Source organism: Phyllopteryx taeniolatus, chromosome 14 (genome assembly GCF_024500385.1).
Source record: "Phyllopteryx taeniolatus isolate TA_2022b chromosome 14, UOR_Ptae_1.2, whole genome shotgun sequence".
NCBI lineage: Eukaryota > Metazoa > Chordata > Actinopteri > Syngnathiformes > Syngnathidae > Phyllopteryx > Phyllopteryx taeniolatus.
Window position 1 is genome coordinate 18,435,787 of NC_084515.1, and position 23,928 is coordinate 18,459,714.

Here is a 23,928-nt window from a genome sequence, read left to right on the forward strand (position 1 = left end):
CCTTTGCCTCATTAGCAACCCGCAAGAGAAGGAACACAATGTGACGTTTTCAGAGTCAATATACAGGGGGAATGCCCTTGACTAAAAAAAAATGCAAAAGTGAGCCTTTTCCATGAGCTCTTATTTGGACATCCAATAAAGTAATTTACTGACATTTTAAAGCCTTAAACACCACTTACAAAAGGTGTAGGAGTTTGTTCATAAATCGTATTCAAATAAAAAGCCTTAAAATATAGTCCATAGCTTTTGTATGAAGGAGTATTCAAGCCACAAGAGGACAAAAATATTTTGTATTTGTATTTGTATTTTCCGGAGAAACAATTACAATTACACGCGGAGGCACTGGCAGAGACCTGGGCCTGCAAACTAAAAAGACAATCATTGAAATAAAAATACAATCATACGTAACCAAATAACCGGTTAGCACATCTGCCTCACAGTTCTGAGGACCCGGGTTCAAATCATGGAGTTTGCTTGTTTTCCCCGTGCGTGCGTGGGTTTTCTCCGGGCACGCCGGTTTCCTCCCAAATCCCAAAAACATGCAGGGTAGGTTGATTGAAGACTCTAAATTGCCCTTAGGTGTGAATGTGAGTGCCAATGATTGTTTGTTTCTATGTGCCCTGCGATTGGCTGGCGACCGGTTCAGGGTGTACCCCGCCTCCCGTCCGAAGCTAGCTGCGATGGGCTCCAGCACGCCCGCGACCCTCGTGAAGATGAGCGGTAAAGAAAATGGATGGATGGTAACGAAGTAAAATATTTTTGGGGGAAAATATACAAGAGCTCCCTTTACATTGGCATGTAGCATAGAGGAGGGGCACAGCCTTTGTAGCATAGAGGAGGGGCACAGTTTGATTCCCTCATGTTGCATATGGTGTGTGAAGCTGTTAGCAGATGAGAGAGAGGACGGCGACACTCTCAAACTGTAATCCCGTGATCATGACGTCACTCACGTTTGCTACAAGCTGAGTTTGAAAGTAAACTCGCAGCTTTAGATTTCCAAGAGCCGAGAGGTGGTCCTTGAAAGATGGAAAGAGTCTTTCAATTCTCGTGACCCATTGAGTCGTGTCTCTCGCTCCACTTTACTTCCTTCTCCTGTCGGCTCTCATCCCTCTCCGTATCGCCTCGGAGACGCGTTGGGAGATGAAACTCCTCGCGGTCGTAGCTTTGGGTGGTTGTAGCATCGTTGACCGCAGCACTTTCTCCCAAGCCTTCAGTCATTTAGATGCTATCTGGCAAACTTCTGGCGGGCCTGCATGTGCTTTCTTGAGCAGGGGGGACCTTGTGGGCAGTGTCTGATTTCAGTTCATTGAGCTGCAGTGTTACCGACCGTTTTCACGGTCACAGAGGTCCCAATTGCTTTCAAATCAAGAAAAAGTTCCTGCCATGCACTTTGAGGCTGCTCCCTCACCTTTGTCACGGTCGTCCGCATCGCATGAGGCAAGATTTTGCGTGGCGCTCCGGCCCGAGGGCAACCGATGGTCCTTTTGTGAGTCTCTCTGGGCCAATAGTCGTCACCTTCTCACCAAGACTTGCTGATGGTTTTGTAACACATTGCAGCCATGTACAGGTCTACAATCTGGTGCCTGGAATCTTTTGACAGCTCGTTTGCTTTCCTACGGTGAGATTGGAGGGTAAATTGATTCTTTGGACAGGTTTCCTTTCTACGCGTGACGAGTGTAGATCAAGTATATTAGTGATTGGTAGAAAATGCTGAGCATGTATTCGTCCCCATCAACTTTACTGTGTCTGCTTCAGACGAAAGCAATCCCAAAGCAGCTCGTTAATTATGACATCAATTTGATTCTATTTTTTAAAAAGACATTTATCGATGCATGCTATATTACATTTTTTTTAAATTGCTTTTCAATAATTAGTAACATGCTTTGTGGTGTATAATAAAGTATCTATCAAGTGAATATATATACATACATATATATATATATATATATATATATATATGTATATATATATATATATATATATGTATTTTAAGTTTCACGCTGTTTCTTGTCTTTCCATATGTGTGGGGATGGGTTTTTTTGCATGTTTTTGTTTAGTTTTTTTTGTTCAAAATCAGAAGGGCAGCAGTTCATCAGAGGCAGACTGGACACAAGAGACAGGAAGTATCGACAGCCCACCTTCCTGCTTCAAACATGTGACTACAGCAGTTTCGCTTCCATCACTTCCCCTTTCTGCTAAATCCTCCGTCTTTTAAAAAAAAAAAAAAAACATTTGCATACATTACGATGGTGTTCATTGATGTCGTTTACCTGAACTTTACATCGGGTGGTTTGATTGCGGCGTTTCTTTGATGGCTTCCTGTTTAGCCTGTGACACTCGAGATAAACCGGTTTTCATTGGACTAAATTGCTTTTCGACAAATGTTTCTTTCAGGCAGAAGCACAGACTTGCCTTCGTTTGTCCTTTGCGTGGTTTCATTTTATGGGTGAACAACTTAAAAAAAAAAAAAAAAAAGAACAGTGCAGCTGAAATAGTTACAGAATTAAAAGTGCAAATGGGAATATTATTTCAGAATGATAAAATAGAGCATCCCTAATCTTTTGCACCCAGCTGGTCGGAGCACCTTCGGGGGAGTGCTCTGCCTATTGATTTTGTTGCTTCCCTCATCTGGTATGTTGACAGCAGGCAAATACATACAGCTAAACTAAATGACTGCTATTCAATTTGGTTTTAGTGATTCAGCTGTCCGTTGTTTACCTGAAGGGAAAGGATACCGCAGTTTCTCTTTATTGGCTCATTGGGCTGTAGCTGCATACAATTGCAGCACACAGAGTGTGTCTCTTGTAATCAATGTGTTGTTTTTAATGTGACTTTCAGAGAGATTTTGATTGGGCCTGAAGTTACACAGGTGTCTGACTTTCACTTTGCAGTGCGTGTACAAATGTTGGTGCTCGGGGCTTTATATTCTAAACATTTCTCCTGAGATCGCTCTGTGATAAATGGAAATTTACACTGCAATTTCGAGAATTTGCAATCAATCTATTGTCAAGCCGACATTCACACCTCATTTCTTGCTCCAGGTGTGTGGAGATAAAGAGAAGGAACACAAGTAATGGCACAAGAGTAAGAGTGTTCTTCCTTTGGAAAAACATTAATGAATAAATAAGCATTTTGACTCTCTTTTTTTTTTTTTTTAAACTCTTTTAACGGGAAGTAACACCCATCGTCCATTAACCCCGAAATGGAAAAAATGCATTCACTGTATATCAATGCGTCAATTTGCCACACTAACTGCCACACCATTGTTGATCCAAATCAGATTTCACAAAGACAACAAGGGTCAGTTTCGATTGTTGTATTTACGTTTGCAGCGGTGTACAATTACGCTCCATCTTACCATCATATGTGATCGCTTATTGAGCTACATGCGAGGGGCAAAATATTGGAGGATAGATAGATTATACGATTTATGTCTCTGCAACAATGTCAACTTACTGTTGCTTGAGTAAAATTGTGAACGCTCGGGTGGTACAATGTGATGAAAAATAAATGCAGTTGTATACTGTACAAGCTCTCCACAGGATGTTGAGCACAAGGGGGGTTTCTCTATCACGATGACAGCTGTCAGCAGAAATGGGGCGACAACATTACAGGAAGTCTCACGACAGGTATGGGAAATGAAATGCAAAGGTGGTTTACAGAACGATGGTGACGGTTAAGCATTTTTCACAGAGGTATTTGTGGCCGGCTGCCTCACACGCCAGATGCAAACAGAACAGCATGGAAACGCTTGTTTTCTTATTTCCTCAAATTAACTTCATGGCCCAGAAGGAGGAAGCGTATTTCAAAAGGCTCGGCACACAAGACAGGCAAGAGCCAGCAATGAAGTCCGATAGCAGCAGGTTGGTGTGGAACTCTTAAAACCATTCTTTCAAAACTGGAATTGAATTTTGTCAGGAAGTGCGAGTGCATTTTTTTTTTATATAGTTCAGCAATCGTATCGTTATACAGAGAACTTGACGCATTCTCGTTTGTGCGCAGACAGCAAAACGAGGAGCGGAAGTGCCGACCAAGTCTCACCAGGTCTGGCTCTCACGAAAATCTCACTCAGCAGAGAAAGACAACATCCAGCAAGTGAGGCTAATGCCGTTGGTTTCATGTGCCGCTAATGTTTACACCGGCATCGTTCATATTTGTGTGACAGACAGAAACACACGACCTTGCTGCCGAGTCACTAAACGACAACTTCTTTTCGCATCTTTTCTCAGCATCTCGGCAGAGGCAGCCCTGCGATGGGGCAACTCCTTCGAAGAACTGATGAGAAGTGCAGGTCAGCATGGTGGCCCGATTTCCAAAAAGAAGAAAAGTTATAGTTATTCAATAAGAAGAAGAAGAAGAAGAACATGCAAAATGCAACTTCCTTATAACAAAATTGCCCCTTTGCGCTACATTAAAAAGCGCTTGTATTCATGAAGCTTTAGTTATAATACAGAATCGGTCTGCGAGAATGAACAAAATAATACATTCTAAAGGCATCAGACATTCCTGGATAATTGAATTGTTCGTGCATATTAAGCACATATTACTGGCCTTTAAATGAAGAAGTTATGGAAAGTTGATTCTCCATTTGCACATCCTTCTACTCAATTTGTTGTTGTTTTTTTGCTGTGGCTGTTGTTGTTTTTTTCCCCCCGACATCTTCTCACTTGTGCCGTGTGTCTTTGTTTGTTTCTCCGTATCAGACGGGGTGGAAACTTTCTCTCAGTTCCTCCGCACTGAATTCAGTGAGGAAAACTTAGAGTTCTGGCTGGCGTGTGAAGAATTCAAGACCTCCGACTCTGACAAGAAACTGCTGTCCAAGGCCAAACATATTTATACTGTTTTCATTGAGTCGGATGCACCTAAAGAGGTATTGCATGATCATTTGCTGTTGGAAATGAATATGTTTTACTTTGTCACTGAAGTTCCCGAAAATTCACGGCGTGGTGGTAAAAGTATGCCGGATGAATTCGGAAACATTACCGGATCAGGAAACCAGTCGACCTTTACGAACGCTCAACGGGCAGCCGCAATAGCTCATTTTTGGTCACGCTTGTCAACAAAGTATGACTGCAAAGCAGCCGGTGAGCGATAGCTGCACTTTAGAAGGTTTTCTCTTTGCAGCGCGGATGATGATTCGACCGCATCTGATGGTTAAGAGCGGGCGTCCGCTTCGTGGCTGTGACTCTTCTCTGCAAAAGTGGAAAGAGCAGCGCCCACACACTTTGTGTACAGCCTAAATATGTCCGTATGCCGCTCGTATGGTTTGTAGGGAAATGAATGCACCTGCACGACTCACAAAGGCTGATATAGTCCAATTTCACATCACACAATGTAGGAACTTTTGAAACAAAACTTTTTCAACAGCTTAACGGGCTACTTTTTTTTTTTTATTTTACTTTATTCACAAGACTACAATCCGGAAAATTAAAACTCTTTATCACTGATACGCATAATATAGTTTGGAATTTGATATGTGAACGTTACTTTAGCTATACAGTAAATGCTGATGTTTATAGCTCGCGATCGGTCAAGAAAACTGATCATCATAAAATCACAGTTTATTATAGAGCTTCTCAATTTTTTCTTTTTTTTTACTTTGTTTTTAATATCACTTTTATCTTGTACAGAGCAGACAAAAGTACCGACCGGCTGTGCTGGCTTTTAATTATTGTGAGAGTGCTGTGAGATAAATATTTACACTAATGCTAACTATTGTCCATGCATACATTGTACTTCATTCATTTTGGCACGGGTAATCACGAACTGGATTCCAAACGTAACCAAAGAGTTTGTAGAAAAGAAACAATGTGTCACCACGAACCGCTCGTATTTCAAGTCATCGTTCCCCATTGAAATGCAATGGCTCTCTTCCAGATATTTTGTTTGTTTTACACCATAGAAATGGCACTTCCACAGTATTAGACGATATAAAAACACCCAGTAATAACATTTGCTATCCCCAAAAACTACAAACACAGAAAATGCAGTTATGTATTATTATTTATATTGCCGTTTTGTGCGACCGTCCGGGCGCTGCGATTGTTCTGTGATGTTCAGATTTTGGCAACTTGGTCAAGATTTGAGTTTCATGCGCCATCTTTGTGCACTTTCCATCTTCCAGTTTTCCAGAATTCAGCATTTCATTTCTGAGGAAATGCGATTTCAAATTACACGTCGGTTTATATTTTACTCAGGTCAACATTGACTACAGCACCAAGATGGCCATCCGGACGAATTTGGCGCAGCCCACCAGGAGCTGTTTCGAAGCCGCCCAGATGAAAGTCTACAGCCTGATGAAAAAAGACTCCTATGCCCGATTCCTGCACTGGGACCTTTATTTGCACCTCAGCGGCAGGAGAGGGCCAGGAGTCCCAATGTTTCGCAGAAGGTCACGCTCCTGCGTGTTCAACGAGCGAGGCAGCGGCACTGGCGAGCCTTCGCCCTGGTAGCAATAACATTCCAGACATAGCCGCTCGCTCGTGAAAACGATTATTATATCGTGATAATCAGTGGCGAGCTGTAGAATTTTAATTGCATAATTTGTGTTTGAGATGGTAATCATCCAATGTGTCGGCGGAATGAATCATTTTCTTTTACAATCACAGCGGATTATTCAACCAATATTGGAGCCTGCCGACAAGCCATTGATCCGCACGCATGGGGGATATTTTGAGGAATATGCCAATTTAATAAGGTACTGCGACTTCGTATGTATGTGTTAATGTACCTTCCGCCCTCATCTGTTTAGCAAATAAGATCGCAAGAACTCACTAAAGCCACCACTGGATGATATTTCACCTCATAAATCTATTCAAGATTAGGACTTTTTTTTGTGTTTTAGACACAGAACTTCCATGTCAACATGAGCCAACCCTTTATTGGCGTTTCGTGAGTGGGACGATTATTTCAACAATATAGAGCAGTGGTTCTCGAACTTTTTGAACCAAGTGGCACTTCAGCAATGATTTAGTTCTTCAAGTGCCAGCGTAATGACCAACATTAAAATACAGTTGCTTAGTTGGATGAGGTTTTATGCTCAAAGGTATATTTAATATACTGTATATGGTAGCCACTGTAACATTATCCACAGGTTAAAAATTAACACTGCGCTTAAGTATCGGGAATTAAAACTGAAACAATGATTCAATTGAAATATATTGCACATGAAATCTAAGTACAAAAATGTACTTAAATGTTTGAAAACAAACATTCCGAAATGATTGAATGCAAATCTATTGTACTTTAAGTGAAATACAACTGAACTGTACTTAACAACTGTGCTGCATTGGATAAAAATACAAAATAAAAATGAAAAGTTGAAATCACTGTCGTAGCACAAATTGGACATTTAATTCCGTGATTCTTTCACACACCACTAGAGGGAGCCTGCGTACCACACTTTGAGAACCCCTGATGTAGCGTACACAGTATGTTACTCCGTCGAAGTGATGGATAAGAAGGACAGAAAATACACCCGACAGGAGGTAACAGACCAGTGCATCACCGCTGCAAATTGTGTACAGAACACAGACGTACAGTAGTATCAGATGATTATCCTTACACCAATACCGTATCCTATAGCGAGTGGTAACATTCCATACTATGTATTTTTTTGTTCAAATATGCGTTCCATATAAAGTAGGATCTTTGAAAAAGTTTTAACGTGAACTATACAGTACTGACTTATGAATGGTTTAAGAACAAAATAAAAGACCGTGTTGCTTAAAGCTGAGTTTGAGTTTTTCTGCAAAGGCTGAAAGTTTGATTAAATGATGGAAAAAAATGAAACGTAACAAACATTGGCGTGCTTTATTTTTGGTTAGGAACAGTTGTTTTCGAAGAAAGGGTTTTTTGCACATTTCAAAGCCGTGAACTTGAAATTGAAGGACTCGCCGTATTCGGAAAGTAGAGACCCTGGCATTGCATCCGGCAAGTTGTGGACGTGCTCTTGCCAATTGCAAAGTGCACTGACAATACCGATAGCTGCAATACCAGAAGATTACAGCGTAAAGACTGCTTCAGAGCAAGGCTCTTTGTTTGTTCCTTTATTTTTTAAAAGCCACTTGACACTCGTGTGGATGGGAACATTACATCCACGTTGCTTGTACGTGATACAATGTGTCCAGCCTGCTGGTCTCCATCTTTTCTGCTGAATTCCTATTTGCGACATTTCTAGTGATTTGTCTTCCTCTGGCAACAACAGCACCCTATGCAACTTTAATACATTTGATATGAGTTGCGCGCTCATTTGACCGTATCGTAACAAAATGATTCATTATTTTATCCCTCCCGGTGACCAACTGTCTCCAAACTTACTTGAAGTGAAAGGTCTGCATCCATGGTGACTCGAAACGTCTTAATGAGACATTTCGATACGTTTGCTTGCATCGACATACTGTATATCTCATTATCAGTCAAAGAATATGTTTGCTTGCCATTTAATGCCAATTTGCTTTTTGATGGATTAAAGATCTGCTGTTTCTGTTGGGACCCATTCCATATACAAACGTTACTTACAATGTTTTGCCTCACTGTTGTCAAATGTAAGACACTCTCAATTAAATACACTTTTAATGAGGCAGTCTGTGATCTTAATTGTTTGAATGATGTATGACACCGCCACGCATATATATATATATATATATTATATTGTAGCTATAGCAAAGTTGTGACGGTATAGAGCTCCCTTTTTCACATCACTGAAAAATTAATAGACCTTATCAACGCGCACCACGAGCACAGAATGATTGATGTCAGTGTGCATGCATGCACAAGCTATGCTTTTTACAGAGACAAATACGTATTCATTCTCAACTGTCAGTAAGCCAATGGGATTCTCCCTCCAGCCTCGTGAATACGCATACAGGGAGAACATGTGTACAACACACTGTCGTCAGAGCATTTGCGCACGCACACGCACACGCACGCACACCGCTGCTTGCAGCTCATTAACCGGAGAAGCGTTTCAAGGATCCTACAGGGCCCATCGCAACTTAAGTTACTCGCGAAGCCCCGTATGAGATACCTCACAATTCCTGTTCATTATGCATCAATTGAATTTGTACAGGCCTTGTACGCCTAAAATGCAGTTGCTGTAGTTGTTTTTCTCTGAAAGTCAGCGAACAAGCGTGGAAATAATCAATGATACGATAACAAAGGTGGGGGCTCTGCTGGTGTACCAAATTCATCACCGCTTAAGATTAGTTACCCGCTGAGACCTTCGTGGCAGATTTCTTTTTTCCTTACCTCGTATTTTCCATTGGCGACTCACTCGACTCAATCGGCACTGCAATCCTGGGAAATCACCCACAATTTGTGCAGACTTTGAGGGAAAACAAAACATCATCGCATGAGGAATGTGATCAATTGTGAGTTCAAATACACAATAACAACAGCTATATCACGCACCCTGCCTTTATTAAAAAACAAAATGCACAATTCTGATGGATATATTTAACAATCTGTTTGTTGCTGTTTGCCCTGGATTTCAGAGCTTAGCTTATTTAGTTACATGAGCGAGTATTCCAAAGGCTTTACATTAAGACGCAGTCTACACACAACCGCAAACCACAATTACAAATCTAAGATTGTTGAATTCAAATCTCTCTGCCCGTTTGAATCCTGCTCCTTAAACAGTTGGCAGAGTTGAATTAGGGCGAGCTGAAAAACGACAAATGGGTTAACGAGAAGACATTGCTGTAACCTAAATGTGTCTGGATACGTTTGACACTGATACGAGTGCGGCAAGCACAACTGTAAGCTTGCCATCAATATTTTTTCTCAAAGAGATTGGTAATGTGTCACGATCCGTTTTTGTGGTTTATTTTCGTTTTGTTTTCTTGTGACTCATGTTGATGGCTCGTCTTGCTCGTTAGGTTTTGGTTTCCACCTGTTCTCCTTAGCCCCGCTCCCTTGTGTCTACCAATCAGCTCCCTCCAGACACTCGTGCCTTGTCCAGGTGTGCCTCGTTGTCTCATCAATTTCCATTGTATTTAGTTCCCTGTTTTCTTTCTTTCAGTCTGTGTTGGTGCGTTGTTGTCAGGTGTGATGTTGCCTTCATCTTCTCATGTTTTGTCTATGTGAGGTTTTTTCCGCAAGCTCTTCACGCCATGCTGTGATACACAGGAACCTTCTAACCACACGTGTGGCTGCATGGGACCGTTCTGAGCTTCATGGCTTGAGCAACTTTGGCCAGTAACGCTTGTGCGGAGGATAACGGTCCGTGGCCACCAGCTGCGAATCCCACACCACAAGAGGACTTTTCTTATCGGGGCTTGTCGTTGTTCTGATGATCTCTAATTGCCTCCTGTTGCCTCTCCCGTTTGCACAACGGCTTGTGATTTGATTCACGCCAGTAATGTTCACAAAGTGGACAGGTTGATGTTTATTTTTTGAGCAGTGCAGTTTACGCTTGTATTTGTTCATCGGATTGGCCCGTTAACGGACGCCTCAGACAGAACATTTGTCTTTGAAGATAGTCATTGTCTTTCATGTTCACGCTCAATCTTAGAAGAAATAGCAGTTCAATTCCGTTCACTCAGTTTAATACTGTGCGCCAGCCCTTCAGCAAATTCACATTTTAGGAGCCAATTGTTCACCATCTCGAAGCTGTCAGCTGCTACGTGATCCAAATTTGCGGGGAGGTTTTGCTGACTCGCAGCTTGGGACGTCGGGCTGTGAAACTTAACCCGCAGAAATACGTTTATGGTGGAAAGATATATTTCAGTATCTAGAGTGTGTACACATTTATGTCTACACTACCCCATTGGGCTTATCTTTGCAGGGCCTATCCATGGTTTGTACCTTTTCAAGGTCCTGAAATGTACAATAGCATGCCTCCTAGGCAAGTTAACGTCTTCCGAACGCACGGAAACGTTAAGGATGAACGCATCGTGCTGGATACAAAACCTTCATTCGTAATGGCCACAGCTCTGGGACTTGATGCCTTCAATGAACATATGTCAGGGTATTGCAGCAACTGCAAGCTCCAGGCGAAACAACAGTTCTGTGACAAAACCTCCATTACATTGGACCTCTAGGGGTGTGTAGACACGTGTGAGCGTGTGTGTGTGTGCTGGGGGGGGTATTATTAACTACAAGTATACTCAACTATACGCCAAAGGTAATGACTGCTTCTCCTGCTTCGATTACTAATGCTGCAAATGTCCTTACGTGGAGCCCGTTGGACCGTATGGCATTCCTCGCCGAGGTTTTACCGGCACTCGACAGCCCAACATGGCTTTGTGTGCTTCCGCAGGAAGATGAGTGACTTCATATCTTCTGTTTACTAATTCCTTCCTAGAAATAAGCTAGCTGCAAGAAAAAGCCGTCAGACGCTTGCCAAATGCTCTCACGGGGTTCGAAATCCTAGCTGTCAACTTTACCCCTAATGGAGTTCTAGCACAGGTGGGCCAACCGTGGAAAGAAACAGCAAGCAGTGACAAAGATGCTACAAATACGGGAGAGAACTAGACTGCCCCCTTGTGTGGTCGTAGAGAATTGCAACCTGAAATAAAGACAATACGGTTAGAATAAAAATTCTTAGCGTATGTATGAGAACAAAACCACTTTTATTTAATCAAGCGTTGAATCAAGAGTTGTTTTGCCTTTCTCCCTCAAAGCTATGAATACTTTTATTACGTTTGGACACAATATTCATGACTTTGGCCACCATGTTTGCAGGCTGGGCCTTTTTTGAAAATCTAATTCCTCAAGCTGGTGAGTGTACACACATGCAAATAAATGTTTTCCATCACCTGCTCTGATTTACATTCTTGGTCAGTGGTTAGGACGGTTAGCATAGTTTACCCCCCAAAAATTATCTTGTTTTTGATTGACGGTGGTGCAAGAGGAGCATCAAAGAGAGGAACATCGTGATGACGTCACTAGAAATGAAGTCATGCTCAGTTGCCGTGAAAAGACACTTCTTGCTTGTTTGATCTACTCTACATCAAGGAAAATGAAATGACGATGCCAGCGCTCATATAACGATGGTGCAAAATGCACTTGTGTACTCCAACAGCATCAGAATACGTTCAAACATGCAGTGTAAGTAGTTAAAATACTTGACCCATTCTGCCTTGGCTGTTGGTCTTACGGGTAAGTACAAGTGCACTTTCTTTCAAATTAAAACGCAACAACTGTTCAGCACATTGCATTGATAAAGTCTATGATAAAATACTTCTGCCTCCAATTCGATTATTTCCAGATTGATATAGAGCTGACAATGACTATAACGGACTGATGTCATGAACTTTTGCTCAGCCATCCCAATTAAGACGAAACCCACATTTGTGAAAACACTCGTCTTTTAAACGTTCAACAGCTTGTCAAGAAGCTGAAACTGCATCTGGTTTTTTTTTTCTCTCCCAGAAATAAGTTCTATTTCTCATTTGCTGCAAAAAAAAAAAAAAGACTTGTTGCTGCTCAGAAACTTGAGTTTTCACAATTTTCAAGCCTCATTTTATAAATTTGGTGATTTAAAAAAATAGATATATTTTTTTAATAATTGAAATTTGGCAGGATTGTAATAACACTCTTCTCTGTGGTGCTTCTTATTTTTTCTTTCGAGCAGTGGTTCTGAACCTGGGTTCGGTGAAGCAGTCGCAGGGGTTCAATGGAGGTTCATTGCGGTGCTGCGCCTCAAGTTGCAATGTTTTTTGTTTTTTTTTCCCTTGAATATCCATTTAGCAATATGCCAACGATATACTCGAGTTGAACACCATCGATGTGGCGCATCCAATAGGAGAGGGGCGGGTGGAGTGACCAGAGTGTAAACAGCAATCCATAGACATATATAGAGAACATGGTCGATGCCGGCTAAATGAGGTGCCTATATAGCGGCCACGTTGGTGGGTTGGACTTGCTCATTCAATTCTACTTTTCGTCAACGTCAAAGCATGTGCTATTCATGCAATACATTTGAAAAAATACCCCCAAATATTTCTTCTTACATATGAAGGATTGGAGAAATAACACAATAAAAAGAGTTCCATCCATCCATCCATTTTCTGTACCGCTTATCCTCACGCGGGTCGCGGGCGTTGCTGGAGCCCATCCCGGTTATCTTCGTGCGAGAGGCGGGGGTAGACCCTGAACCGGTCGCCAGCCAATCGCAGGGCACGTAGAAACAAACAGCCATTCGCCCTCACATTCACACTTGCGGCCAATTTAGAGTCTTTAGTCAACCTACCACGCAAGTTTTGGGGATGCGCGAGGAAACCGTAGTACCCGACGAAAACCCACGCAGGCACGGGGAGAACATGCAAAGTCCACGGGTGACCCTGCCAGGGGCATAACGCCCCAGACAACTTAGCTCCGAGGATCATTGGGACACTCAAACCTCTCCACGGCTCAAGAAGGAGGACACTTTAATATCATTTACAAAAGATGGTGCAGATATTTCGATCCCATTGAATAATGTCATCAATTCACTGATTATCACGAAAATATGATATAATACCAATACCCACCCTAAAAATACAAATGTATGTCTCAAAAGCTACAGACAGGAACTCGCACTACATTATTTTTTATTTTTTTTATACTAATAACCTCCTCGGCGAAGGTAATACGTACACTAACGCCAAATCACAGTCAAGCTTTCTTGTCTCTGAGGTGTGGCAGACATGGAAGAATGCCCCCAATAATACTTTGCATACACATTTCCATACTTTCCATTCATTTTGGGAAGGCGAATTTGGATTTGTGAAGTCACCTGTCGCCCTCATCTCCAAGCAATCGCAATCACATCATCAGTCGAGCAGTTTCTTGTCGCTATCTCCCCTGCTTTTTGGACAAAGAGACTTTGTGTACATTTGACTATCGGGCATTTACCTTTTACAACAATTTACAGCAGCCATGTGGAAAATGACAAGAAGGATTTCACTGTCTGTAAGTGTTATTTTGCACTTTCAAAAGAAGGTTGTTGGAAGGTTAATTGGTAAGAATAATTGTCCGCTAAGGTGGCTAATGGTTGATCTCCATGCTCTTTTCAAGGGTAGATTGTGCTGCTTTCCCGAGGACCCGCCGGAGGACGTTGATGCTTGGAGCGAGTCGGTGGACAATGTCCTCACTTGCAAAAGTCAGTACCTCTCTCGGTTCAAGTGGATCGATGAAGACATTCTCCCACTCGCACGTTTGTTGTCCTGTCTGCGCTATCGCTGCTTCCCTGTCGTCTTTGCTTTCCAGAAGGTCAGTTAGCTTTCCGACAGTTCTTGCAGTCGGAGCACAGCGAGGAGAACATCCTGTTTTGGCTTGCATGTGAGGAGCATAAAAAAATGAAGAACGTCCCGGAGATGATCTCGTCTGCCAACAGGATCTACTTTGAGTTTGTCCAAACAGAAGCACCCAAACAGGTACATGATGATGATGATGATGATGATGATGATGACGATTGTCCGAATATGGAGAGGACGAGCACGTTTTCTTGTGCCTGTTCAGTCTTACTTCGGGTTCCGGCAAGATGTCGTCCCCTTTATCAGAAGAATACATATACATATGAAAGTTGTAAGAAGCGCTGCTTTAAGACGCTCTGGTGCAATATGATTTGATTTCAGATCAACATAGATTTCGGTACCAGGGAAAACATTGCAAAGAACATTTCGCAGCCGACGCCGGCTTCGTTCGACTCGGCACAGAAGCTCATCTACTCTCTGATGGCGAGGGATTGCTACCCACGCTTCCTCAAGTCGGACATCTATCAAGCACTCCTGAGGAGAAGTGACTTGAGGTGACTTGTTTTCAAGCCGGCAAACCCGCTGCCACCTTCTTCTTCTGTAGTCGCACTAATTGTGATTTGCATTCTGCATGTCCGGATTCTGCCCCGCAATGCAGCTTTAAGTGTAACAAATGTTGATGTTCTCAACCTGTGTGATTCGGGAGACACTCGCAGCCCGAGACAAATTTCAGCTTGGATTATACGTTATCCGTTTTATTTAATAAGATAATAGAAGAAACGGTGAGCTGAAAATTCATTTTCTCAGCCCACAACACTTATCAAAAGAACTCCCCTGAAGTATTATCGACATAAATCAATTCAATAAAATTCAAATGCGCTCCAACACATTTTGTGTCCGCATAAATATGTGCTTTCTTATCTTTGGGAAAACTTCCACGCGTTGCAAATTAAAAGTTGAATGAGATCATCTCATCTTTTACCTTGATGTAGTTCAGGGGTGTCAAACTCATTTTTGTCACGGGCCACATCGCAGTTATGACTTCCCTCGGAGGGCCCTTACGACTGTGAACCCATAGAAATGAAAGATTACCACATATATTCTAATTACATGCAATATGCACAACGCATTGATGAATAACCAGTTTTGAAATCAGAAGCCTAGAAAAACATATTTTTCAACTACTGCGTTTCTTCTCAAAGGGTGATTGGTAACAAAAAAAAAATGCTTGGAAATATCTCAATGGTATTACACCAGAACACAATGAGCAATTTTGATTTGCTTTCGCGCGCCACATAAAATGATGTGGCGGGCCGGAGCTGGCCCGCGGGCCACCAGTTTGACACACCTGTGATGTAGTTGAATGAAGGTGAGCAAAATATTGGAAACAGCTCCCGCATGATGCATTGTACGTCTTCACGACTGCAGCCACGATAATGAAGCGTCAATGAATATCTCACACGGTTGTTGAAAGCCGAGCACGATTAATCCGCAATCTTTGTACAGTTTCTTTTCTTCTGTCATTGCTGCAGAGGACCGACGTGTGCAAACGAGCGCCACTTGGCGACCGACACAATTGGGGAATGTTGCGTAACACGAGGCATTTGACTTCCGGTCGACAACGTAATGAATCATGGGACAGGGAATTTTTTTTGTTCTGTACTGGCAGTTCAGTTTGGCTTCTTCTTTTTGATGATTTCAATAACAAATGATGGACGCATTTACTGCGCAGCTACTGCTTTTATTTCACAGTTTTTAATGCGGATGGGAAAAAAATACTGTCATTAAACTGCTCAGATCCTTTGGAGGAAGAAGTGTGACAATCTTTTAGTGAAGTAAAGTATAACCTCAAAGAAATATAATGGCTGAAAGGTGAGATGTTTTTTCTGCTATGTTCTTTCTCTGCAGGATTGCTACACAATTTGTTCTGCAATTACCTTGCAATTATCCAGCGTTTACTCCCAGCACGCCTCCCAACACTTGCGCAGAGATTGAGCAGATGATTACTGCCTCAATTAATGAATGCTCTTCCGGAGTTAAACTCTTTTTGGACAAGATCATGAAGGTGATGAAAACAAGAAAATTGAAGTTTATTGATTAGAAGGAACTGAGTGAGACAAGAAAAAAAAAAGATATATAGTTGAGTGACGGCGACAGTAAATGGAGGAAGTGGAATAAAAAGTCTGACATAAGAAGTTTGTATCACAGCATCTGATCAACTTGTGCATTCCAGCACATGATGACGTCTGTCAACAAGCTAACAAACACTGACCGCAGCGCAAACCGCTGAAATGGATGTTGACGTATCGACGGAGAAAACAATCTTTCTTGGTTTCATTTGGCGTTCAAGACATCAAAAAATCTCTTCTCAGGCCTTGGTTCTTGCATTTACCCCATCACTTTTCTTTTTCGTTCCACAAAGCAGGTTTTGAAGCAGAACATTTGTTAAGTCCTGAGATGCACATACAATTCTTTGTACCCTTCCATTAAAGAAGGGGGAAAAAAATGTTCAACAATTTGTATTTTATTTTTTTTTAGTTATTTGGGGGCCATGGCACAGCCAGTCATCTGTCTGCTGCAAATATTTTGAATATGAATGTTTATCAACTAAAAAGGATGAATTTGAGAAATCCCATTCCTTGAGCAAAATAAAGTCCTTCTATTATTATCTCACAAGAGAATTATCTCAACGTTTTCACTGTAATTGCTAAAAACCTTCATCAACATCAAATATAGTTGACCATTTTGCTTTGATACTCGCATGTTCGTGATGAAACGAGTGACTCGCGTCAGCGCCCGCTTTATCTCTACCGCAAACTCGTGGGATGACGTCCCAATGCAAATGAGAAGAAGGTTTGGCCGCCGCTGATGTCGCGTACGCACATTCGGAGTCACCTCACTGGAATAACCCAGTCCCAAGAAATGGTCTGAAATGAACTTTGTTTGTTTGCACACGTGAATCGGCACAATGGGCTCACTCGGCAGAGGTGGCCCGAAATGCCGTTCTTTTTTGGGAGTCTGCAAAAGGTAAACAGATTCAAAGTGATCACAGTGGTCTTCTGCCACTTCTGTGAACCACCAGTCCCAATCTTCTTTTTCTGCCTTTGAGTTATATGCAGTATGTCAACATACTGCATACAAATATTCGTATAGTATAGGCTTTCCTGTCCTTGTGTTTTGAAATAAACAGCCAACTTGCTGTTATTTGCAACTGCAAATGTTGTTGATTGTTGACAAGCAAACGTTGTGCATAAATTTGTAAAGGCTAGTCGGCTGAAAAGAACGTAAAATATAATCCGAAAAGCCCTGGTTGGAGCCCAGACCTCCACCGAGGCCACACAACTGTCAACACACGGCGTGCAGGGCGATACTTTTGCACTCCAGGCTTGTAAACGCGTCTCCATCAGCTGGATCTGGTTCGTCACTGCCCGCTTGGCCCCGATGCAAGTGGACAGTATCGGCATTTTGCTGAAAATGTATGTATTTATTTTGATCCTCACCGAAGTGTGATGCGTTCTTGCCTGACCCAAATGTCACCTTCCCACAAAGTTGAATGGAAATCAAGTGTTATAATAGTGTTGATATGAGACAAGATCTAGTTGACACCAGCAGGCTCAGTGAACAGTTCTTAAAAGTTTCTGTCGTGCTTGTGAGCGATAGTTATTCAAGTTTGACCTCAACTTTGACATTTAACGTTCTATATTCCAGCAAATGTGCTCGTTGTTGTTGCAAACGTGTGGCAGACATTTGCCTATCTGCTTTCCACTGCCACATCTGCATCTCCAGACATGACATCAAACTATGAACTGTGTCGGCAGGTTTCAGCAAGTACCGTCGTAGCTGCATTTGCGTAACACTCGACTTCCTCTTTTTCCTGTGGTTAGCTCAGAACAACTCTGTGACGCCCGTACCTCACTTCTGCTACTCGTATAAAAGTCGATGTGTTAGTAGATTAACCGAACGGTGTGAGAGCAAGGCTTTGTGCTCTTGATTTGGAGCTGCTCGACGCAGGCTCGTACATGCGTTCACAAAACCAAAATTCTTCATCACTGCCATGCCACATGCCAACTCTGGTCAAATCCCCAGCAAGAGAGAGACTCCACAGCATGGACACTGAGAAAAAGAAACAGGCACCAGTGAGGTGAGTCAACACAACAGTCCTGTTGATATTATAGCATGAGGAATTGACTTCAATGAAATAAGGATGACGTTTTCGCCGACAGAGAAACAAGCCTAAAGTCTCGGCTGCAATGCAGATCATTTCAAGGATCAAGCACGAGAGGGTAGGTCCACAAAAAGTGACGAAAAGATAGCTGAAAACTACTGCAAGCATCTAGAGAAGTACGGTAACATGTTGCAACCCCCTCGCATTTTGAAGGCTTTGTTTCGAAGAACTATCCCAGTGGTCACACTCCCTCGAGAAACTTATAGCATCGAAATGTGAGTTCATCCTTTTGTTCCGCTGCGTCTTAGGACAATTCCACTCGCGGTCTTCCCGTTCCATCCTTCAACCGCTGACATTTCTGTGTGATTAGATGGAACAAAAATATTCCAGGCCTTCCTGAAGTCGGAATACAGCGATGAAAACATGGAGTTTTGGTTGCTATGCGAGGATTACAAGGAGATCAGGTCCTCCTTCAGGATGAAGTCCAAGGCAAAACAAATCTTTCAACAATACGTACAGGCCGAGGCGCCCAGAGAGGTGCGCGCATCTTCTGCACCCACGCTGACTGACAGTTAACAGATGTGGAAGATGGCAGTATATGCTGTAAAATCCTGTTGTGTGTCCTGCAGATTAACATTGATCACAAGACCAGAGAGCTGATCAGGCGAAACATGAAGACGGGCGGCGCGAGATGCTTTGATGAGGCCCAAAGGATCGTTTACGGGCTAATGGAGAGAGATTCTTACCCCCGCTTCCTCAAGTCCGACGTCTATCGGGCTTTTCGGGACTCCATCTGATTCATTGATGACATCAAAACACATATCGCATATCCGATATGTTTGGATTTTAAGCGAAATGCTTCACCGCCTGCGTGCAGGTGAACATCCTCACTATGGGAGTGCCGGACACTAGTGACTCTTTTAAGCATTGTTCTCTCCGTAAAGGAATAATATTTGCTCTTGTAGTGGCTCTCATTAAATGATGCGAGTCTGACTATTTAAATGACTGCCATGTTTTCGAGATTTATAAATGGATCTTAAAAGTTTTGACATTTATCTTTGCTTTCCTACATTTTTCTTCAGTAATTGTTACCCCGTGACCCTTCTCAATAAACGTCATAATGGATGTGAGATATTTTCCACGGATAAAGTCAAAAGACCCCAAAGAGGACCAAGGGGACAAAGAAGTCTCTTTCGAATCCAAAAATACAAGTGTGTCTAAAAACAGACTGCACGTGAACAACTGTTTGATCCATGCGCGGAATTTCAGGAATATGCGAGACTCATCGAGCCTTTTTCACCATTTCATTGGACTTTCATGGTGTTAAAAAACGTTTCAAAAGCTTCTCACAAGCTGTCGGGCTCTTTATCTAAACTCAGTCTTACTTTTCTAATTGCGGCTAATCTGACGAGCTCCTCATAAACTCAAGTCCTTACGACAGCAAAGGAACAACATGCATTTGTATCATAAAAAAAAAAAAAGAAGTGACAAAACAAAAGCGTCTCCTGTGACAGACATGAGGAGGAACTGTGAAGGCCCACATGCGCGTTTCACATCACTTGTCATCCTGTGACTGCGCACAACACTGACGATTAGCACGTTAGGTATGGCGAGGAAAGTGGGGCACCCTAATCAAATGAAAATTGACGAATATCCAACAATTCCAAGTTGAAGTTGGAACCAGTGGCAATACTAAAGTAGCCTGGGAGATGTGCACCAAAAGTATTACTGATGACTCCAACTTTGAGGACGTACACTATGTATATAAATGCCCTGAGTGCAGTGGAATGTGGCCACAGACTGATGCAATTCTAAACATCTAATCATTATCCATACATTTTGTAAACATCAATGTTGAACGTGTTCATTCACGACATTCATTTCTTCTTTCAAAGATCGGCGCATTCGTTCCAAAAGTGCAAATTTGCTGTGCATGACCACTTAATTGACTTATGACAAAGAATCGCATTGGAATGTCAAGCTAAATGACGTAGGAGCCTTTTGAATGCATTAAGTGTGAAGAAGGCCATGGTGAGAGCGATAATATTTCTACACTTAATCAATAAGGAGGCATAACTTTTTTGGGACGCACTTGTAAACTTGTACGCATGTAAACACAGATAAATATAGCAAATGGCGCACAACGGAAAATGGCCCGTGGCTGAGGGAGAAGAAAGTCACACTCCACTTTGGCTCTGCCTTCTATCATTTCGCACAGCCAGACAGTTTCAAGCGATGCAGCTGCGGAGATCTGACTTTGTCTTTTTTTAACTGCAAATCTATTATTTCATAAATTCTATACCATTATGCAAAAAAAGATATCATCTGCAACTTAAAATGAAGAGGAGGGAGTGAATTGTATTTCTCACAATGGATGGGCTTTGTAAAACATCTCTGGATCTTCAGACCCCAAAGAGAATGTAAGTACAGTATTGCATGATTTCTCTGAAATACAGAAAGAGGAATCATGATTTCGTTCGATGGTTTATTTCCGTAGACACAATGCATGGAAAACCAAAATACATGTATTCATTCAGAATCCTTCACCATGGGCTAAAATCAACAGGTACTTAGCTTGTATTCCTTCCTATTTAGTTTTTTACACAATGCAAAACGGCAAGAAAATATGTTGGCCTTCTTCTGTACAGCCACACCGCAAGTGAAACAAGGCCAGTGGCAGAATCTCTTGAGGTGCTTCTTTCCCATAAAGGTATTTTCGAAATCTACTTCCATGCAATAAGAAATAAGGAATATTGTGATTTTTATCGTGACAAAAACTTTTTGCTTTTCTTTCGATTGAAAAAAAAAAAAGTTGGACAATCAGCCTTTCGGGACTTTCTAAAGTCTGAATTCTGTGAGGAAAACTTGGACTTTTGGCTTGCCTGTCAAGAGTTCAAAACCTTGGACAGAGCGGATCAGCGTAAACAGAGAGCATTACACATTTATGAAGAATTCATTGGCACTGAATCGCCTTCACAGGTAAAATTCAACAAGAAAACATTTGGGAATGATAGTTAAAAGCACGCACACACATTTGCTTAGTTGAATCTTGTTCGCAGATTTCTACAACCCCAATTCCAATGAAGTTGCGACGTTGTGTTAAACATCAATAAAAACAGAATACAATGATTTGCAAATCACGTTCAACCTATATTTAATTGAATACACTACAAAGACAAGATATTTAATGTTCAAACTGATAAAGCTTATTGTTTTTAGCAAATAATCATGAACTTTGAATGTTACGGCTGCAACACGTTCCAAAAAAGCTGGGACAGGGTCATGTTTACCACTGTGTTACATCACCTTGTCTTTTAACATTCAATAAACGTTTGGGAACTGAGGACACTAATTGTTGAAGCTTTGTTGGTGGAATTCTTTCCCATTCTTGCTTGATGTACAGCTTCAGCTGTTCAACCGTCCGGGGTCACCATTCATAATGCGCCACACATTTTCAATAGGAGACAGGTCTGGACTGCAGGCAGGCCAGTCTAGTACCCACACTCTTTTACTACGAAGCCACGCTGTTGTAGCACGTGCAGAATGTGGTTTGGCATTGTCTTGCTGAAATAAGCAGGGGCGTCCGTGAAAAAGACGTTGCTTGGATGGCAGCATATGTTTCTCCAAAACCTGTATGTACCTTTCACCATTAATGGTGCCTTAAAAGATGTGTAAGTTACCCATGCCATTGGCACTAACACAGCCCCATACCATCACAGATGCTGGCTTTTGAACTCCATAACAGTCCGGATGGTTCTTTTCCTCTTTGGCTCGGAGGACACAACGTCCACAATTTCCAAAAATAATTTGAAATGTGGACTTGTCGGACCACAGAACACTTTTCCACTTTGCATCTGGCCTATCTTAGATGAGCTAGGGCCCAGAGAAGCCGGCGCCGTTTCTGGGTGTTGTCAATAAATGGCTTTTGCTTTGCATAGTAGAGTTTTAAGTTGCACTTACGGATGTAGCGCCAAACTGTATTTACTAACATTGGTTTTCTGAAGTGTTCCTGAGCCCATGCGGTGATATCCTTCACACATTGATGTCAGTTTTTGATGCAGTGCCGCCTGAGGGATCGAAGGTCACGGGCATTCAACGTCGGTTTTTGGCCTTGCCGCTTACATGCAGTGATTTCTCCAGATTCTCTGAACCTTTTGATGATATTATGGACCGTAGATGATGAAATCCCTAAATTCCTTTCCATTGTCCGTTGAGGAACATTGTCCTTAAACTGTTGGACTATTTTCTCATGCACTTGTTCACAAAGAGGTGAACCTCGCCCCATCTTTGCTTGTGAATGACTGAGCAATTCAGGGAAGCTTTGTAGTGTATTCATTTAAATATAGGTTGAACGTGATTTGCAAATCATTGTATTCTGTTTTTATTTATGTTTAACACAACGTCCCAACTTCATTGGAATTGAGGTTGTAAATAACAAATATCCTGCGGAGGAAAAAGTGCATGTTTATGTGGCAAAATGATCTGGTTGTGTCATTTATGTGTTGCTTACCATTTCTTAACAGGTAAATTTGGATTTTTACACTAAAGCTGTCATCAGACAAAACCTCCAACAGCCATCTCCATCCTGTTTTGTTGTGGCACAAAAGAAAATCTACAGTCTACTGGAGAACGGACCTTTCCCTCGCTTCGTTCAGTCGAAACACTTTCAAGATGTGTTTAAATGCACTTCCGAGCGAGCAAACACCAGAAGGCTTTGAGGGCGAAGAGCTCTTGAAGCATGAAGGATGAATCCATGCTAATCAGCCAAATACAAAGTTCTCAACGGACTCAAAGGACTGCCACTCGGCGTGTTTCTATCCAACGAGACAGAGAGCTCATTACAATGGACATATCACACTGCTTATATTGTATACACAAACACTGTGCTCCAGCCATTCATCCATCTTCTGTAACGCTTATCCTCACTAGGGTCGCGGGTGTGCTGAAATCTATCCCAGCTGACTTCGGGCGAGGGGTAGTGCCGGTTAATCAGTGGGCACACATAAACAAACAACCATGCACATTGCACCATAAGGACAATATAGAATCTTCAATGTCCCCCCACCCTGCCCCTTCTTACCCTCTGTGCCCCTATGTGGGTGATGTGCCCATTTTCAGGAATGTAACATGCCCCGGGCGGCCCAAAGGCAAACCTGTTCAAAAAAATAGCTCACCAGTGATGAAACGTGACAAATGTCATGTTAATTATTTTTAAAAGATAAACTTGTGCATATATTTATAGCAATAAATTCATCTCCATCTGTTTCCTGCCTTGTTAAATCATTGTTGATAATTATTGTGACAGCATGATCAGTGTCTTCACATAGATGAATATCATTTATTATTACCGGTCATCGTAATATGAAATTAAAGGTCATTTGAGCCCATTTGTTATTTCAGAAGTGTGCATCCATGGATACCCAAGGAGTCGCTCTGCATTTCGCAAAGGTTGGCGACCCTTGCACAGTAGACAACCGTGGGAGGAAGCCGGAGTACCCCAAGAAAACCCACGCATGTGCAGGGAGAAAAGGCAAACTTCACGGTCCACACAAGAGATTCCAACCCAGAACTAATGTTTAATAC

General features: G+C 42.1%; 3 protein-coding genes and 1 long non-coding RNA gene across 6 annotated transcripts; 3 read left to right on the forward strand and 1 right to left on the reverse strand.

Moving 5' to 3' along the window:
* Positions 1-3,554: 3,554 nt before the first annotated feature.
* rgs18 (regulator of G protein signaling 18) lies at positions 3,555-7,329 on the forward strand. 2 transcript variants are annotated; one of them, XM_061797619.1, is made up of 6 exons: positions 3,555-3,629; positions 3,694-3,863; positions 4,003-4,095; positions 4,230-4,291; positions 4,704-4,870; positions 6,198-7,329. In XM_061797619.1, the coding sequence occupies exons 1-6, from the start codon at positions 3,576-3,578 to the stop codon at positions 6,450-6,452; spliced, it is 801 nt and encodes a 266-aa protein (XP_061653603.1). In that variant the 5' UTR covers positions 3,555-3,575; the 3' UTR covers positions 6,453-7,329. The 2 variants fall into 2 exon arrangements, with proteins under 2 accessions (XP_061653603.1, XP_061653604.1); XM_061797620.1 differs by having other exon boundaries at positions 3,561-3,629; positions 3,790-3,863.
* A 5,876-nt stretch (positions 7,330-13,205) lies between these two features.
* LOC133489013 (uncharacterized) lies at positions 13,206-15,992 on the reverse strand. The gene is made up of 3 exons (XR_009791790.1): positions 15,529-15,992; positions 15,163-15,244; positions 13,206-14,477 (listed from the first exon to the last, which is right to left on the reverse strand). It is a non-coding gene; the product is annotated as an uncharacterized LOC133489013 (long non-coding RNA).
* On the forward strand, positions 13,825-15,049 carry LOC133489012 (regulator of G-protein signaling 21-like). The gene is made up of 4 exons (XM_061797623.1): positions 13,825-13,896; positions 14,002-14,086; positions 14,194-14,360; positions 14,562-15,049. Exons 1-4 carry the CDS (start codon positions 13,864-13,866, stop codon positions 14,736-14,738), a joined length of 462 nt encoding a protein of 153 aa, XP_061653607.1. The 5' UTR covers positions 13,825-13,863; the 3' UTR covers positions 14,739-15,049.
* Positions 15,993-17,578: 1,586 nt separating the features above from the next.
* Positions 17,579-23,609, forward strand: LOC133489011 (regulator of G-protein signaling 13-like). 2 transcript variants are annotated; one of them, XM_061797621.1, is made up of 6 exons: positions 17,579-18,321; positions 18,404-18,463; positions 18,559-18,620; positions 18,716-18,882; positions 18,975-21,324; positions 22,953-23,609. In XM_061797621.1, exons 1-5 carry the CDS (start codon positions 18,200-18,202, stop codon positions 19,140-19,142), a joined length of 579 nt encoding a protein of 192 aa, XP_061653605.1. In that variant the 5' UTR covers positions 17,579-18,199; the 3' UTR covers positions 19,143-21,324; positions 22,953-23,609. The 2 variants fall into 2 exon arrangements, with proteins under 2 accessions (XP_061653605.1, XP_061653606.1); XM_061797622.1 differs by lacking the exons at positions 17,579-18,321; positions 18,404-18,463; positions 18,559-18,620; positions 18,716-18,882 and having other exon boundaries at positions 19,155-20,765; positions 20,843-20,911; positions 20,994-21,055; positions 21,158-21,324; positions 22,869-23,609.
* The last annotated feature ends 319 nt before the right edge of the window (positions 23,610-23,928 follow it).

Bases quoted from the DNA above. Each gene is read 5' to 3' on its own strand.
- LOC133489011 (XM_061797621.1), top strand. From the start codon at position 18,200: ATGCGTTCACAAAACCAAAATTCTTCATCACTGCCATGCCACATGCCA. The intron at 18,322-18,403 runs GTGAGTCAACAC...TTTCGCCGACAG, and splicing joins AAGAAACAGGCACCAGTGAG to AGAAACAAGCCTAAAGTCTC. The intron at 18,883-18,974 runs GTGCGCGCATCT...TGTGTCCTGCAG, and splicing joins AGGCCGAGGCGCCCAGAGAG to ATTAACATTGATCACAAGAC.
- LOC133489012 (XM_061797623.1), top strand. From the start codon at position 13,864: ATGTGGAAAATGACAAGAAGGATTTCACTGTCT. The intron at 14,087-14,193 runs GTCAGTACCTCT...TTTGCTTTCCAG, and splicing joins CAATGTCCTCACTTGCAAAA to AAGGTCAGTTAGCTTTCCGA. The intron at 14,361-14,561 runs GTACATGATGAT...ATTTGATTTCAG, and splicing joins AAACAGAAGCACCCAAACAG to ATCAACATAGATTTCGGTAC.
- rgs18 (XM_061797619.1), top strand. From the start codon at position 3,576: ATGACAGCTGTCAGCAGAAATGGGGCGACAACATTACAGGAAGTCTCA. The intron at 3,630-3,693 runs GTATGGGAAATG...CATTTTTCACAG, and splicing joins TACAGGAAGTCTCACGACAG to AGGTATTTGTGGCCGGCTGC. The intron at 3,864-4,002 runs GTTGGTGTGGAA...GTTTGTGCGCAG, and splicing joins ATGAAGTCCGATAGCAGCAG to ACAGCAAAACGAGGAGCGGA.